Source organism: Callospermophilus lateralis, chromosome 6, assembly GCF_048772815.1.
Source record: "Callospermophilus lateralis isolate mCalLat2 chromosome 6, mCalLat2.hap1, whole genome shotgun sequence".
Classification (NCBI taxonomy): Eukaryota; Metazoa; Chordata; class Mammalia; order Rodentia; family Sciuridae; genus Callospermophilus; species Callospermophilus lateralis.
The window spans coordinates 62455215-62474987 of record NC_135310.1 but is presented as its reverse complement, the minus strand read 5'-3'; the positions used below and the strand labels follow the sequence as shown (position 1 = coordinate 62474987).

The 19773-nt window shown below is 30.9% G+C and overlaps 1 protein-coding gene across 2 annotated transcripts in view; it reads left to right on the top strand.

The window, feature by feature from the left end:
• Positions 1 to 19773, top strand: part of Grik2 (glutamate ionotropic receptor kainate type subunit 2) — a 645182-nt gene that overhangs the window by 342858 nt on the left and 282551 nt on the right. For both annotated transcript variants that reach the window (XM_076859896.2, XM_076859897.2), the window contains exons 7-8: positions 2119 to 2262; positions 5125 to 5232. In XM_076859896.2, the coding sequence (XP_076716011.2) occupies positions 2119 to 2262; positions 5125 to 5232 (252 nt within the window). The remainder of the gene's footprint in view (positions 1 to 2118; positions 2263 to 5124; positions 5233 to 19773) is intronic.

Here is a 19773-nt window from a genome sequence, read left to right as displayed (position 1 = left end):
TTGCAGTCAGTGGAATGCATCCTTGTTCATCTCTGATTTGAGTCTTCTTTTAGTCTAGCTAATGGTTTGTCAGTTTTGTTTATCTATTAAAAAAACAACTTTTTTGTTGATATTTGTATTATTTTAAAACTCTATATTTCATTTATCTCTGCTCTGGTTTTTCTTATTTCTTTCCTTCTGCTAGTGGTGGGTTTGATTTGTTCTTGCTTTTCCAATTTTTTTAAGTATAGTGATACATTGTTTATTAGAAATCTTTCTGCCTTTTTGATGTAGGCATTGATTCCTATAAACCTCTTCTTACAGCTTTTACTATATTTCATGTTTTTTAATATGTTTTGTCTCTTCAATTTTTTTTCAAGAAATTTTACTTTATTTTCTCTCTTAATTTCTTTCTTGATCTATTAGGAGTAAGCTGTTTTGTTTCCATTTTTTCATGGTTTCTAATTATTTTGTTATTCATTTCTGGTTTTATGGTGTTGTGATGCAAAAAAAAAGTACTTTATGCTTTCAATTTTTAAAGATTTTCTGTGAGACTTTTAAAAACAATGAATATAAATACAGTTGATTCTTATCTCTGAACTTTCTTAGGGAAATTTCCAGATTAGAATCAACATGTATATTTTAAAGACTCCTTTGTGGTGATATTGTGAAATTGTGAAACTTTTCAATGATATCTGAAAGAAGTCATTTCTTCATACTCTTGTTAACAGTGATACATTTAAAAAATTCATTTAATTTTGAGACCAAAATGTATCTTTCATATTTTGATAACTATTTTTGTGACTACCTTTGTGATATAATATACATTATTTGAATTCTAAGTCAGGCTAACAACAACTGTTAGACAACTATTAATCTAATCCTTAGACTACTATTATATGCCCGTATTAATTTGCTCTATGACACTAATTTTTACTATTCAGCCAGGATATATGAACTTAGTCAGTTAGTATTTATAAAATGAATGTTATGAATTTGAGTTATATTCCTTAAAGACTTAAGAAGTATAAAAGAGTATTATTATGTTCTGTCATTCCATTGTGCTCTTTAGCCATCTTATTTCATGTGGTAAAACTCCCTAGGATCCATGTCCATGAAAGCTACTATGTGTACTTCTTTTATTTTGTATTGCGTAAAACACTATAATCTAAAGGATTTCTATTCCTTTTGAAATTCATTTTTACAGCTCACTATTTGTGTGAATGAAAGAAAAAAACACCTGTTTTTATTCTAAAGCATGCTAAACAGATGGCTCAAAGTTCATTGGTACCCTCTCATATGACCCCCTTCTGTAGGTAGTGAATCTGACATGGATCTGTCAAACAATGTGAGGATTCGTTTAACATAGCACTTGACAGTTGTTGAGCCTCTGAGCCCCAGGTTTATTGTGACTTATAAACATTTTATTTTTCACCATCAGCCTCTAAGGTACTTGGTAATTTGAGCAGGTGCAGCACAGTAGAATTCATATTCATTTTACTTAAGAAGCCAAATGAACTTTTATTCATATGGAAATTTCAAGAAAAGACAACAGCACTGGGATTAAACTTAGCTACCTGAAAAGGGATTAATAAATGTATTAATGTTCAAAACTATAGCATCATTTCTGAGCCACAACTCTTTGAAAAATTGAGTTGGAGAAAAGATCAGGGTTTATATTAGCAAGCTTTTTTGAGAGAATCTCCTTTAAAATCTCTTTTCTTCTTACCATACAATAGAACTGCTTACTTATTTACTTTGTTTCCTATGTGATGTGTGAATTAACCATTGACAATGTTAGCAATTACATTCATTGTGTGTGCACACGGGTGTGTGTTTGTAGAAGGTAAAGTGTAATAGAGACAAAGGGAATTAATGAATGTCTTCAAATATTTCCAACTCCAACAAGGATGTAAGGAGAATAACTAACTGGGTTATCATGCTGGGTGCATGTATTGTTCTAATGGAGCCTATGTAGTAACTTAAGTTAGAGAATAGCATGCTGGAGAAAATGTTTTCTATGCAGTATAAGGAAAAGCATATGCATTTCTTTCACTCCATCTTTTTCTCCAGTTCCAAACCAAGTACCTCAGGCTCCACAGGTGTACTTAACACTTACTTATTTTCCTCTGCTTCCAGACGGATGCTGCTCTAATGTATGATGCTGTGCACGTCGTGTCTGTGGCAGTCCAGCAGTTTCCGCAGATGACAGTTAGCTCCTTGCAGTGTAATCGCCACAAACCTTGGCGCTTTGGGACCCGTTTCATGAGCCTAATTAAAGAGGTAAGTCCAAGAAGCACTCTACTTTATCACTTCTGTGCTCAAGGTGAATGAAGTAAAATTATTGAAGTTTTTCTATCTGGTGATATTTTACTTTTATCTTTTAAAGTAAACTTCCCCTCTCCCCTGAAACAAGCAAAATTAATATTTTTACTAAAAAATATGAAAAAAATATTGTTTTGATTATTCATAAGTGGAATATCCATAAAAATATCTATGATGATGTAAACATGAAAGACTGTGACCTATGAAAGTTTAATTTATGATATTGTTAACTTTTAGCTGACTGAATCTTTATGTGTGTTAACTTTTCATTTATGTAGACATATGGAAATTTAGAGAGTGCTAATATTTTAGGCAACAAGATATAAAATGCATTTTTAATATGAGTGTCATTTGAACTACACTAAAATTATATCTAGTTTGTGAGGCTTAAAGTGCAGTTCTTTAGATTTATGGTTCTGAAATATAATGTCTAGTTATTTTAATTATATTAACATTTAACATAAAACAGAACATATGGACTCATAAAAATGCAAAATTTACTTCATACTGTATAATATAACCATCCTTATGATTATATATTATTTCAGATTGGGACAATTACAGTTATAGACCAAGCATGCCTGATGTAAGAAAAAAGTGGAAAATTCTTAAAGATTGTACATATGTGCACACACAAATACATTTTCTTTCTATTCTTTCTGCTATTCCTATCATGAAAGAAAGTCATTTGTTGGCTCAGGATATATTTTAGAGATGAAAGTTTAGCTGATTGTTAAACTTTGTTATGAAAAATCACAGGTATTACCGTATAAGAATTTTCATTAATTGGTTAAATAAATCATCAGTTCATCTTATCATTAATTACTCACTGTAAAATAGGATCATTCAGTAATAAAATAATTATACATAAATAAATAAAATAATCTCTAGATTCCTGGCAAAGAATAGCTATGAATTTCCCTTGTCTGATTCTTATAAAACCCTTAGATAAGTGAATTAACATCCCCAGAAAAAGATGAAGTTTGTTAGATGCTCCACACTTTGCATTTACTTAAGGTTCAAAACCAAGCACCAGAGGGCTCACATAGCCCACATAGGAGCTCACATAGCTCCCTCATAGCCCACGGGTTGAAGTAGTTGAAGAACTGATCTTTCTGAACCTGGAACTTAAGTATTGAGACCATGACATGTGTCAAGCAGCCATAGAAGAGTTGTATTTCATTCCACTCATTGTATTTCTTGTAGAGTATAATTGAGAACCCCTTACGAGGACAAACAGGAGAAATTTCTCTCGGGGCTCAGTCCCAGGAGAAGCTGTTTCTCCTGAGCCACTCGTGTGTCTTAACCTATGAACTCTACATATTATATTTTCATCATATTTTCTTTTCTGGTTTGGTTGTTTGTTAGAAGTTCAAGTTTGAATTTGTGATAAAATTTTATTAGTTCCATGATTTCATCTGGTTTACATTTTTATGGTCTCTCTATTCCAGATTTGTTTGACTATTTTTTGCTTCTATTCCTATAGATCTTAACTCATTTGTATGTTTTTATATCATCTATTTTTGCTAACCATCTAAAATTTTTTGTCTTGAAGACATTGGGCAAACATTTTTTTTTCTTATTAGGGTACTGGAAATTGAACCCAGAGGCACTTTACTACCGAACTATATCCCTAGTCCTTCTTACTTTTTTTATTTTAAGAAAGATTCTCACTAAGTTACTTTAAGGCCTAAGTTGCTAAGGCTGGCCTCAAACTTGCTATCCTCCTGCTTAAGTCCCCTGAGATGCAGGGATTATAGACATGCACACTGCACCTGGCTGGTTTTTTTTTTTTTTTCCTAAGCCAGTTAATACATGTTTAACTTTAGTGAAGACATGTTGAGATTATCTATCTATCTATACACATATATACTTATATTATTTTTGTATAAATTATAATTATATTTACTTATAATTTATTAGCTTGACTATTTTACAATTCCTGAGAAACACAAAGGTTCAGAAATATTCTAATAAAGGTATTCATTTGGATTCTTTATTGAAATATTACCCTTTATTATTTTTAGTTTATTTCTTTTGAGCATTGGTATTTATTATTTTAAACATTATGATTACAATTTTTTCCTTGCATAACTTAAAATTCTCATACATGTGTAAGTATTTTTCAAAGCTATTTCCAAATGAAAATAGTGGAAAGCAATTAATTTGGCCTATGTAACAAACAGAATAAGAAAAGATTTTATATCAACACAAAGTGCAAATAATACCCACCTTGGAAGGGTGAACACATTACATAGTAAGTTATGGTATTCCTGCCTCATTTCCCACTTATAGCTTTGTATAAAATAATTACTTAGGAGGAATTAAAGTAATAAGGGAAATTATTATAAGGGGAAATTGCATAACTGAAGTTTAATATAGGTTTTCTGGGGTTTACTTCTTTTCAGTGTAATAAGTTTCTTTTTATATTAAATTAATTTAGGACTGGTAGTTCGTAACAGTTATATCTGTAATACACAGTGAGATATCCAGTAGTTCATATGTCATAATAATAAGTGACTAAATTCTTTTTGCTACTTAAAGCATAATCATCAAATTTCTTTTAGAAAAGAGTTGTAAGTAGAAACATTAATTGTATAAAATGAAAATTTTAAAACAAATTTTATACGGAAATTAGAGGATGTTATTTATGAAAAATATCCTTCAAATTTCAGAATAAAATAAAAATATTCTATATATCTACAGCAATGAAAATTTATGAGGAGTGCTGATAATAATTTTCCTAGTATTTATAGACAAGCATTTTATCTTCTATTTCTTTACTTACTTATTAACTTTTTTTCCCCCTTTCCTCAATAGGCTCATTGGGAAGGCCTCACAGGCAGAATAACTTTCAACAAAACCAATGGCTTACGAACAGATTTTGATTTGGATGTGATTAGTCTCAAGGAAGAAGGTCTGGAAAAGGTAAATTGCTCAGCTTATTCACTTTAATTGTTATATAAAACATATCCTAATGAAGAAAGAAATAATCTCTGCTATAGATTTATTGACACTCAACTTTATTAAATAACTCTAAAATATTAACCTTCAACTTATTATGTCAAATATAATAATTGACAACTCAGATTCAAGAATAAAGGTATCCTAAGACAATTTAAATAATTTATTTTCTCATCAGGTTTTTCTGAAATGAATGCATTTTTCATTAACCTTATATATTTTTGAAATGAATAAAATCCTAGTTAGTCTTAAGATTTAATATAGTTATTAAAAATATTTGCTTTAATATTATAATATAATCTTTTGTATGCAACTTACAATCACTTGTGCTTGCATGAATTTCCTATATGGTACAGGCCAAACAACAAAAAAATCAAATGCACAGATAAGTTTATCTTGCTGCATCATACTCAAGTGAAACACCTGAATTAATGTACATAAAGTATATAAGGTATAAGCATAAATGCAAAATGCTATGCTTTATAATCTTACTTGTTTCTACTTCTAGGGATTGAGGTAAAGGACAGGCAAGGCATATAGAATTTGGGTATGTGCTTACTTTCAGAATACTTCAATTTTGCTCATATTTGTAATGTATGCCTTTAGATTTTTTAAAATCATATTGGAAATTACAGGTAAATAAGTATTTGAATAAGAATTTAAGAAAAAATTCTATTTCACAAATATAATATCGCCTAAAAATATTAAATTATATTTCATCTAGCAATTCAACATAGAACATTATTCATAGATGGAAACTGAAGAAAGAAGTTGAGTCAGAACTTTCCTTGTAGCCTGAAAAATAACAGCATATATAAGAGGTGATTCAAATGATCCGAGAGAGAGAGAGAGAACACATTTTTGATAATGTCACAAAGATAAGTACCTTATGACCAAATGATGACTCAAGATGACAGGGATGTTTCCTCCTCCCACTTAGAGTTTCTCACTGTACCTTTAGTCAAGACTATTAATTTCAGGGATGTTTTATAAGAAATTGGAACTCAAACATTCATGGATAGTCATTTTTGAACCACTTTGTTTCAAAGATGAGAATATCCGTTTGTATCTAAGACTGGAGATAGTTGAATTTAGTCAGCTTTTAATTTATCCCCATATTTACTAGGGTTGTGATTACCTTATTTTTGGAAATATCCAAGTCATTAGGATGAGCCTGATCATTGCTTCTATTTCGACATTTAAAATAGTGATGTGCTTCATATCTCCATGGATTCATTCCTATTTTGAATTCAAAATAAAAAAAAAAAAACACATTGCAGAAGTATTTTCCATGCCTTAACCTATCATATAACAACCATATACAACATGGTTGCCAAGCATATATGATAAAGTACCATATTAATAATAAGTAAGGTAAAAGATTATGAGTTATACATGTTGCCATAAAATTTCATAGGTATTTTGTATTTGCTTCTGAAATCAGAAAGTTTGGCTTGCTAAATTAAATACTGTCCTCAATTTTTAAATAAACACAATGGACAGACATCTGTTTAAAGCCTTAAAAATAGCAATAAGTACATATTGAAGGCAACAGATATAAATTAATTAAACGAACATGGTAATGGGGTACTTTGAATAATGGATAATTAGTGTGTTTGGTAGAGAGTCATTTCAGAAAGAAGGGATGATTTCAGGAAAGAAACTTCACAGGGAATTACTTGGATCATTTTATGTAAACACATACACACAACACACATACACACACAATAAAAGTGGGATATGGAGTTAAAAAATTTGAGTCATAATTTGAACATAAGGTTTAAGATATTTGTAATATATTAGTATACCATGTGAGGTTAAAGAGAGAATAGCCTGGAAGTTATGGGCTGCTTGGGAAGATATTGTGACTTGAAATACTTTCAGTATGAGTCTGTAAACTTGAAATTATTCTAAGTGGAAGCAGGATATGAGTAATCAGTGACAGGGAGTTAAATGAACCTTCAACAATGTTGTTAGTTCAAGAACTAGCAGAGTAGTGGACTGTATTTTTAAGGAGAAATGGAGACAGATGGCAAAAGGTGAAGATGCTCATGATAAAGGTATAAATGTAAGATTTGGAAAATAATTAGCAAATGGGAGAAATAATGGTAGAAAGAAGTTGGTATAAGTCTTCCTCTGAAAAGACAGATAAGGTACTGAGGATGGGTGAAGGTAACTTAGAAAAAAAAGAAAACTAAAAGACTTCACATGACATGTTTTCAACATCCTCAAAAATTAGTACTCTAGGAATGTGGTTCAGTGGCAGAGCACCTTCCTAACGTATAAATGACTGAGTTCAAGTTGCAATTCTGGAAAAAAAAATACTACTTTAATTCATCATCTAAAAGATAAAGAGATGATTAAAATTTATTCAGATTGTAAGAATCATTGGAGCTGCAATTTTAACAGACAGGATTTCTGACATAATAGGAATTAAGTATTGTTAAATAAAAGTTCTCGTGTTTTAGTTTAGTAGAATGGTTAAAAGTTCAACATCTAGATTCGGACAGAATAGGGCTCAAATTCTCTGTCATTTATAATTTATGTGCAAATTTCTTAGTTGCTGTAAAACAAATTTCTTGATCTCTGAATCAGGGGCAATTGCACTATCCACCTCATAAAAGACTAATAATTTTTGTCTTGACCATAATTTTTTCCCTAAAATATATAGTCACCAACTCACAGATGAAAAAAGAAAGAATTCCTACCTTGATTGAGTTCAGTTTAGAAGGACCAATAGATGAGAATCCAGATGGCTTGAATTATAATTCCCATTTCCTCATAATTAACTGTGTGAATTTTATCCTTTCTCCCAACTTCTCAGTTCCAAATTCTTCATCTCAAAAAAAGTGAATGAGGATTTTTCTTTGAATAGTCTGAAGTTAGAATGTAATGGTTTCTAAAAGGACCAGGAAACACAATCTTTATAAGGACCAGAGCTAGAAATTCTAACTGCCCTCAACTCTTATCATGATTAAGTGGAGAAAATAAACAAAGAAAACTTATAGGACTGGCAGAATATTTGCCTAGCATTCACAAGGCCTTGGGTTCAACACTCAGCACTGCAAAAAAGCAACAAACACATAAAATACTATCTATTACTTCTTCACATACTTATTTCTGTCTCATTGTTCTATCTTAGTCATCTTTGACAAGCACAATTCATTTAATCTTCTACCAAGTGTGATGAATGTCTATTCTATGTGCATATAAGGGTTAAACTCTAGTAGAGGAATTCTGCCAATAGTAAATGGAATTACAAACTTATAAGATTGGACAGCATAAGTGCTAGAAACAGAGGCATCTTGTTTATTTGTCAATCAAATGATAGATTAGGAATCAGTTTCTGAAATCCTTACATTGTTTTCATGAAAACTATATTTCTGATGTTTACAACTATGGAACAGATAAATCAGAAAATAACAAGTATGTTTCTGGTGAACAGAGAGGGATGGGACATATTAAGAGGACAGAGCCTTGAGTGAAGTTACTACTATGGACTTTCTTCCCACATAGATAGTCCCCATAGATCAAAAATGAATCATTTCATTCTGTTTTGATGGGGACATTGCTTGGAACCCAGCCCAGTTAGCTGTGGCCCAAGAACGATCACCAATATTGCATATATAACCTGTTACATCTGTCCAAACAAACTTTCTAGGACCATAACAGGACCTTCTCTGGAATAGGAGGAAAATAAAGGGAGAAAAGGCAGCAGGTGCTATTCTAATTTTGTTTACCTCAAGCTACAATAGGAAAATTTTCTTGTTACCAGAGCCTGATATTGAGTGGTCAAGAATAGGAAAGGAAAACTACAATAAATGTTTTTTTCTACTTGAACTCATCTATTCAAAGACCATATTGTGTATTTCACTTTCAAAATGTGTTTAGAATCTACGTTATTTTTTTCTACATCTATTTCTATAAGCACATTCTGGGTTCATTTTAGCTGTACAACTACTTGTACAAGCCTCTATGTTCTATTCTCCCTCATAATCCATTTCCCAAGCTATAGCAGCCAGGTAGTATTTTTCAAAGCAAATTGATACACACCATTCCTCTGCTTAATGCTTCTATGAGTTCCCATTGGATTTTAGGTAAAATTCCAATACGACTGGCAGAGCACTGACTCTCATTCCCTGCTCAGATACTCTATGTTCCAGCTACACTGACCTTTTCTCACTTCTCCGCAGGAACAAATTTTCCCAATACTTTGACAATAGCCTTTTCTCAGCTTGGAATACCCATTCGTATCCTTTGTTCATGGAGAACACTTAACTCATCCTAGGGGTCGCATCTTAAATATTTCTTTCTTCACCAGGATTCCCCTAAATCTCTAGTCAAATTTAAGTTTCTAATACACCCTGTCCTTTTTATTCCTGGCACATATCAAAAATGTGTAATCATATATTTTATGTGCAGCTTTTACAAAGGCTATCTTCCTAGCAAGAATATAAGATCTATTAGATGAAAAAAATGATGTCTTTTCCATTATTATGTATTAAAGTTCTATCAGAGTGTCTAGCACAAAGTGTATCCTGAAGAAATATTTATTGAATATTGAATGAATAAAGAATCATTAAGACAATCATGATACTTCACATAGAATACTCATTCAAATAAGTGCCTGCAGTTATTGTCTAGTAGCATAGTTTTTACTCTTTCTAATTTTCCTCCATGTCTCTCACGTGAAAACAGAGAAAGCCAGTGGTCAAGAAATGAGTGATCTGGGGTTGTAGAGTACAGGTAAAAGGCACATTGAAGTCTGAACTCAGAAAGATGCACATTGCAACAGTGGCAAATCTCATTCTTATATGGTATAATTTAAATCCTTCCAGCACTTAATTGTGATATTAAAGAATAAAAATTATTATCTAGTTATAGATTTTTTCTTCTTCTTACAATTTTGTGATATGGAAATAAACAAAATTGATCCAAATGAGAACAAACAAAAGTTGTTATGCATAAATTTCTGTAGAAAGGGAGCCAGCCATCTTCACTCCCATAAAACCTTCAAAAACAGGCAGAGGAGTGGAAACGTTCCCTTATTTACTGCTTCGGCATGATTTTATGATAAAACCAACTTATAATCTGTGTCTCATTAAATCATTAGGAAAAAAGTTGGAAATGAAAAGGGGCTAAAATAAAGATAGACATTTAGTATAGGTTTGTCAATTTTTATAAAGAATTTTAGAGTATTTGTTGTATAAATACACATTATAAAATCTTTACAAATAATATGAATATAAGAAAAAAATTAAAATTAATATAAATAATATAAATTAATGAAGCACATATTTTAAAAAGCTTATATTTTTTCACATTTGCCTTTCAAATGAAGCTTCATTTCAACTTTTAAGATCTTTATTTCATTTCAACTTTTAAGATCTTTATTTTCTTAATATTCAGTGCTTTCAGCCTGGTGGTGTTGCTAGCTCACTTGCTTAGCAGACATGCAGTCCTGGGTTTGATCTCCAGCATGCTGACAACAATAGTGAAAAATCACTGCTTATATTTGTACCAAAGTATATAAACAATATTAAAATTCTATACTTAAATATTTTGATAAAACACGAGATTATAATAATTAATTATAAAATTCTGCCTGCCTGAGTTTACCTGCATATATGTTCCAGAACCAGAAGAGTTTCAAAAGGCGTTTTGAAGAATTTTTGTAGAGATTTTTTTTTATGAAAAAGTGATAATTTCGGACTGGGGATGTGGCTCAAGCAGTAGCGTGCTTGCCTGGCATGCGTGCGGCCTGGGTTCAATCCTCAGCACCACATACAAACAAAGATGTTGTGTCTGCCGAAAACTAAAAAATAAATATTAAAAATTCTCTCTCTCTCTCTCTCTCTCTCTCTCTCTCTCTTTAAAAAGAAGTGATAATTTCTATGGAAATATTTACTATTGAAATTTTTCTTCCCTGTAGAATCCTGTACTCATTAACTCCCTGTGAAAAAGGTGTCCTGCAAGAAATTACAGACTTCAAAATTAATCTAAATCTGAAAATACACCTAAATTAGGTGAAAGGTATTTCTATAATAGATTTTTAGGTACCAGATGCACAGCAGTTTTTATCTTCCTCTCCCAATGGCATTTGATATGTATGCTCTGGTCCCCATGGCAACAGTAACACTCAACTTTCCCAAGAACTGAGAGTTTTTTTGCTTTCCCATACAAAAACAATGTTAATGGTGATGTTGACTAGTAATCTTTAAACTAGTCAGAAATGTGTTGTTTGCTTTTTTAAAAGCCAAAATACCTCTTGGATTGCCTCCTTGCATAATGTATTTCTATGGAAATGTTAAGCATTGAATTTCTCTACATAGAATTCATCATAAATCCTATTTCAGAACTATACCAACATTTTTGTCTGTCAGTGTGTTTGTAGTTATTATTTTGCTTGATCATTTAAAAACTTCAAGAAGGTAAAATATTTTCATTTGTGGGTGATGAATGTGTTTAGTAGCCAATAGTACTGCATTCTTTGAGGGCTCATAATTTCCTATTTTGTTGGACAATATTTTTAATCTTGGCATATCAAAGAATATCACATATTGACTTTTATTTTTTCAATTACTGAATTTGAATTACAACATGCACACTAACCATAATTATAAAGCATTGATTTGACTTCAAATCTAATAAAATATGAAGTACATTTTTATTCTTGGAAAATGATCCTTAATTGAGTGTTATTATCACATTGTCATTTTTGACAATATTTAATTCACTGGCTAAAATTTTATTGAAAATAAAATAAAAGCACTACTGATCTCTTAACTTTTTATAATTAAGTTTAGATTGAACTTGCCCTAAACACAAATAAAAATTCTAAATGTGAAAAATATGTGTTTATATTAGTCATCACACTCCAGGAGATGATTAGATGATTATATATATTAGATGATTAGATGATTTTACATATATATATATATATGATATATAATATCATATATATATATGTATATAATATTCATTCTTTTTTCCCCTCATATTCCTCACATTAGTACTGTTTTTCACAGATCGTGAAATATCAAATTCTGCGGAAACCGCTGGGTATCAAGGAACTGATAACTAATTGTAGTTCCTTACACTGTCCTGTGGACAATTAATTTCTATAGGAAGGCAGTCCAGTTCCAGGACTTTTGCACTGTTCTTTGAATTTTCCCTGGCAGGCAGCATATAGGCCTTGCTATGAAGTATTTCCTTTTTGTCTATGATAAATCAGGCACGATGCTTAAGTACTTTCATCTTAACACATAATAGAAGTATACAACTATTAAACTTTGATATCAAGGATTATTGGAGAGTAATGCAAGTTCTTTCTCTACTGTTTACTTAAATATTTAACATTTGAAGACATAAGGAAGGAAAGAAAAAGCTTTAAATTCCTGTCAACACCTAACAAGAGCACAACTGTGTTGAAAAAATATCTCCGTACCCATGTGAAATTCCATATTGAATTAAGAAGTCTGGATTTGCAGATTATCCAGAAAGAATGGGTGTACTTAGTAGAGAAATAAGTAACCCATATATTCAATATGTACACATTCAATCAATTAAAAGAATATTTATCTCCCAAATATAAATCACCACTTAACATATATTCCTTCCTTAAGTTTCCTTTTTTTTCAATACTCTCTAGCAACATTACTAGGGATGTCCTTTCTTCTAAGAGGAGCTGTTAAAATACTACATTAAAAACGGCACTTCATGGATCATGTGGTTGGGGAAAACTTATTTCTGGGAAAACACTTTTTAAGCAAACTTATTCTATGATGGACAATTCATATTATGCTAAAACCATTTGAGGCACGTATAATGTGCTTTCTCATGATCACAGAGGCCTTTCTAATCTAAAAAAATGTTTCTCTTTTCTTCATTAACACTGTGTGTGTGTGTGTGTGTGTGTGTTTGTGTGTGTGTGTTGCTGAAGACTGAACTCAGGGTCTCAGACATACTAGGCAAGTGCTCTCCCACTGAACTACACCCTCAGCCCTACTCTCTTTTATAATGAAAACTCTATTGATTATTTTTTCCTAACCACCAACATTCCAATGGATATTTTGTTGGTAAATGTCAATAAGACTGTGTAAAGAGAATTTTGATGATTACATTGTGCTGATTACTCTTCTAGAGAATTTAATTTAAAGTAGTTGGTAACTTCAAATAAGCTTGGCTTTCTTTTGAACTAATATTTTTCAAGTTAGCTGGAATGTTTATTTTACTCCTACTTGAGAAAGTTTCCGGTATTCTTGTTAAACAGATTATTTCTAAAAATTCCACAGAGAATAAGAAACATGCCTTGCTGATTCTGCCTTTAAAAAGCAACGTGACATGTAACTTTATAGGACATGATAAGATGCTAATTTCAGATGAGGTAAACAATTTTATCTTGTGGAGAAGCAAAAATATTCTTTGAACATAAATGTGATTTAAGAAGTAAATGAAGTTTATACTGAGAAAAATGTCAACATAAAAATAAATAAATAAATAATGTGATAAATGAACGATTTAAAAATTAATTGTATAAATGAATGCTTTTTTTACCCAGAAAAAGTAAAACAAGGAAACCAGACAAAACAATTATCAAATAAAATTATAGTAAGAATCAGAATATTTCTGAGAAATAATAAATAATGAATTATTTAAATAGAATACTTATAAAATATTAAAACATACATAAAATTTAGAAAATTTGCAAATACATGGTAAAGATGTGTGGTATAATATTTTAAAACATTTTATAAGATATTGAGTTAGAGCTGGTCATATCCCTGTATCCCAGCTACTCAGTACTGAGGCAAGAGAATTGCAAGTCAGGGTCAGCCTCAAGAAATTAAGAGACACTTGGTCTCAAAATAAAAAACAAAAGGGATGGGGATTTAATTTTGCGGTTGAGTGCCCCTGCGTTCAATTCCCAGTAACAGAACACACATACACAAACACACACAAATGAAACAGAGTTAGAACAAAACATAGGGGTTTAAAAAAGTGGAGAAATAGGAAGAACAAAATGTGTAAAACATATTATGTAAATATAAAATAATAGACACATAGTAATATATGTTCAATATTTACCATATGAATGAATGATTTTGAAAATTGTAAAATCAACCTAAAAAACCTAAAAGTTTTCATCATGTAAGAATTCACTTACATATTCTGTTAATTTTGTAAATGCAATAATAATAAATTCAATTTATTATTTTACTTATGATATTACTAATTTCAATAATTACTAATGTTGAATATTTATTAAAGATTTATGACATGCTTCCATCCCTTAATTTACTAACATAAATCTAACATAGTAAGCTACAATAAATAAAAGTGAATCGAAATTTTAATTCAAAGCAATATGTAAATGACATTTCTAAGATGTAGAAAATAACAGATTTCTTTCTCCAAAAAACCAATGTATTCATAGCTGTCATATAAAGTCCAGAGGTTGCCTTATATTCAAAAGCCTTGAGCGAAAAGATGAGTAAGTGACTGTCACTACCCATAGAGGGTTAAAGTTTAACTAGCAAGAGATAAGAAACCCATAAAAAGACAACATGGTAATTACTGTAATGTCACTGTTATGGAAGTCCAGCTAAAGGCCATCAGTTGCCATACAGAGGAGGTCCTTTAGACATATTTTGAAGCAGTGATCAGGATCCATCTGCAAGATAGTCAAAGAGGGAAAAGTATTTCATATGAAAAGTCTAATATCTAATCAAGAGATCATGACACAAATACTTCAGGAAAACTGAAGTAAAAATCTATCTTCAGAAACTAGAGAAAAGTATTATAATTCTGATAGATAGGATAAGAAATTCTGTCTGTATACATACTATACATAAAATCAGGATATTTTATTTGCAGAGAATATTTTTCAAAATATTTACATGTACATAAAGGTGTATATAACATGTACATATACATGTATATAACATGTATATATACATATATAAATATGTAAAACACATATATACATGTATAAAAATAGAGAACACTAGAAGATTTCAATAAAATATCTGCCAACAACAACAAAAACAATTAATAAGCTGCTTTCAGTCTCTTAGCAACTTTAAATGTTAGGAAAAAAATAATAAGATGTAGCTTTGAGACAATGTCTTTAAGTTTTCTTAATGTAAGAAGGTTAAAAAAATCTTCAATATGCAAACAGATAAAAGTATGTTGAGTTGCTTACATAAATAGTCTTATATAAAGAAAAAGAAATGAAAGGTAGAAATGGGTGGTTAGAAATTCTAATAGAGATCAAAAATGTTTAAGCAAGATAGTATTGAGTACTGACTTTAAAATTATATCAAAAAGCACTAATTTTTTCTCAAATACATTTTATCTATAATATACGAAACAAAATAAGCAAACAGATAAGCAGTGCTCTTAATCTCAGATTAAATTAACTAAAACTGAATCAGTATGTATCGTAGCAAAATGGATTAAAGAGTGAATTTTTATAGAGTAGATGTCATTTTAACTTTTAGGGTTCAAATTTGGTTTTAGAATATGATAGTAAGTGTTTAAACAAAAATAAAGTTATCTCCCAAATTATCACAGAATAACTATCTACCCCAACCCTAGGATTAGAAAAGAAATAGTGAAGGCCAACCAATATGAAAGCAGCAAAGCTAAATATTTATGAGGGCATAAAGTTTAGACATAAAAATATCCATTGATGAACAGCTATAAGAAAGTTCATAAAATGAAAAAATATGTTGAAAGTGAAAATGTAGATAGTAATTGATCAGCAAACACAAATTCACAAATATAGAAAGAACGGCAACCATGATTAAAAATACATACTAGAAATTTAGGTGAATACAATATATGGAATAAAAAATAACATAAAAGAAAAACCCTACCTAAAAATAACAACAAAACTGTCATGAACTTCTAGAACATCATCCAATTATGTAACTCAATTATTATTAATAAGTAATGAATTAAGAGATACAATTATCTTATACGAATTACCATGAACTGTAAGGGAGAAGATAGCAACTAGAAGAGTAATTCTTGAAAGCTGTTTTACAACATGTACTAGCAGTCTTGAGAACTCTTATAACTTGTGTCCAGTAATTCTAATTCTAGAAACCTGTTATTAAAATAATCAAATATGTGGCAATTATTTATAAACAAATGTGTTTATTAAACTCTTACATATGACAATGATAGTTAAATCATGATATGTTTATTAATTTCATTATTGCTAGTCCTTAAAATTAGGCCATTTGACTAATTTTTAATGCCAGGAGAAAATGCTCAGAATAGAGTACAAACAGGATTTACTTAACTATTATCATAATAATTACAGTGTATATATACAACAAATTATGTTGACTTTTTATCTTTTTATTACTGCATCATAGTTATAGATAATATTGTGGTTTATTTTTACATAATTATACAAGCATGGAATATAATTTGTTCTATTTCTATCCCCATTATTTCCTCTTTACCTCCCTTCTTTCCTGCCCCTGTTCCCCTTTCTCAACTCCACTGGTGTTCCATCTATTTACTTTTTAAAAAATTAGTCCTTTATAGATATACATAAAGGTGAAATTCACTATGGCCTATTCATATATGTACATAGCATAAATTTGTCAGTTTTGTTCCACTGTTCCTCTCTTTTCCAGTTCCTCCTCCCTCCCAATCACTTCCCTTCCTTCACTCATTTGTCTTTTATTTTCATGGGGTTGCTCCCTCCCCCACCTACTATTTTTTTTTCCTTATTTTCCTCTAGCTTCTGCATATGAAAGAAAACATGTAACCCTTGACCTTCTGACTTTGGTTGATTTCAGTTAGCATGAATGTTCTTCATTTCCATTCATTTACCTACAAATGCCATAATTTCATTCTTCCTTATGGCTGAGTAAAGCTCCATTGTGTATATATACCACATCTTTGTCTGTTCATCTGTTGACAGGCACCTTGGCTGGTTCCATAACTTGGCTATTGTGAGTTGCACTATTATAAACACTGATGTGCCTGTATCATTATAGTATATTGACTTTAATTCTTTTGAATAAATATGTTGACATTTTAATTTTTTTTTAAAAGAGTGAGAGAGAGTGAGAAAGAGGGAGAGAGAGAGAGAGAATTTTAATATTTATTTTTTAGTATTTGGTGGACACAACATCTTTGTCTGTATGTGGTGCTGAGGATCGAACCCAGGCCGCACGCATGCCAGGCAAGCGCGCTACCGCTTGAGCCACATCCCCAGCCCGACATTTTAAATTTTAATGCTCACAAAAGCTCTATGAGCTGGGTGCAATGGCACATGCCTGTAATCCCAGTGGCCTTGGGAGGCTGAGACAAGAGTATCACAAGTTCAAAGCCAGCCTAAGCAACTTAATAAGACCTTAAGCAACTCAGTGAGACCCTGTCTGTAAATAAAATACAAAAAAAGCCTGGGGATGTGGCTCAGTGGTTAAACACCCCTGAGTTAAATCCTAGTACCACCACCACCAACAACAACAACAATCACAAAAGAACTCTGAGACTAATGATACCATTTCCCCATCAATAAATAAGGAAATTAAAGAATAGATAAGTATTGTTCCCAAGTCACCTGACAGCACCTGGGTGACTATAATGGTATCCAGGGAGTCAGATACTCTTGCAGAAAGTGGACCATTAACCACTAAGTTATGATGGAAACTGCACAAGTAACAAACATGGAAAGATAAAACATTGGAAGGAAACACACCAAGGCATTAGCTTTGGTTAACTCTGGGTAATACAGTTTAAATTGATTTCTTTTTATATTTTTTATGTACTTCATAACTTAATGGCTATAAACATACATTCTTTTATTACAAGAAGAAAATAATTAAGAGTGGGTCAGAACATAAAATAAAAATGAATTAAATCATAATTTTCTATAGTTTATGCTTTTGGAGAACTTTCATATTTTGTATCTAATTTAATTTTTATAATTAGGGTGAACTTATAATTAATTTATTATTTGAACTATGACATTTTTATTTGGACAAGAGTGTTTACTAATAATTATATTAGAAAGAAATTTGTAAACTTAAAGTGTTGGGCAGAACAAGATGCAGAGTCACTATACATAAACAAATTTTCTGAGGACAGCAGTATATAGATATATTATATCTATTTCAGAACTGAAAAGTTTAAAAAAAAAAAAAAAAGGACTTAAAAGAATTGATCAAGGGCCGGGAATGTGGGAATGCAGTTCAGTAGTAGAGTGTCTGCCTAGCATGCACAAGGCCCTGGGATCTATATGCAGTATCTTAAAAATAAATAAATAAAAAGTCTGATTAAATCAAATAATAAACTAGTGTTTCTTAATATAAAAAAATTAAAAATTCTTGAATTTATCTGTGCATATTTCTTGTCATTGAAATAAAGAAAAACAACAATATTGGTTTGGTAGCTTTTTTAAAATTTAAAGCATACTGTGTACTATTAGGAATCCTATAATCTAGGAATACAAAAACTTTTGTTTACTTAATATCTTAAAGCTACTAAAATTTCTGAAACTTCTTAGTGTTATGCCAAGAAACCTAAGGTGTCAATGGTGATAACTAATGTGTGATTACAGGAAATTATTGATTTGTATGAGAGGCTTTTGAGCTTCAAATCCTCCATACAAATAGTACTAAAATGGGAACTGACAGAGAATGAAATTAGACAAGTATGACGATGAGTGAACAAAATTATTTAGTGAGCTATGCTATTTTTTATAAAAGTAATCATGTAGGGTGTCATTAAGTGAAGCCATCTTTGTATCAGTGGCTTTGTTTGAAAGTTGAAAACATGTTTATCATGTTTGAAGGTGTCATTAGGTAGAAGAAAGTGGACAAATGATGTTTGCCAGTGCTTTGGCTGGTAGAATTATACAGCTGAATTACCTACCTATTTAGCCAACCATGAAAAAAGGAAGGAATAAGTGATAGGTATTAATTATAGACCAGGGATAGAAAAATGGCAGGCACTGCAAAATACCAATGGCAAATGTGTCTTGGTTTGCCAACAGAGTGCTTTTAATGATTTTGAATTTGAAACCTTTAGCAGGTTAGTAAGCATCTAATTTTGCACCTCTCCATGTGTCCCCACTCAGGTCTCCAGCAGGGTCCTTGCTAGTCTGATGATGTTTTTCCAGGAACTAGAAAAAAATACTGTTAGGATTGGATAGAGAAAATAAGCTCTAGTGTTGTGCATGGAGGCTACACTTCACAACAATTTATCATATACTTCCCTTATGATGCAAACATTAGGAATACACAGTGCCTAAAAGCAAGATGACTTTTAACTCAATATGAGAAAATATGCAAGAAAAATTTTAAGACATCATTAAAAAGACTTTGACTCCCTTGTATAATTTAATGCATACTTGAAAAATATAATAGTTTGCACTTAAATACACCTATGAAAATGACATATCTACCCTTATTTTAATTAAAATCAATTACTAATATTTATACTTTTATGCTTCTTCTATTAAGGTAAAACAGATAT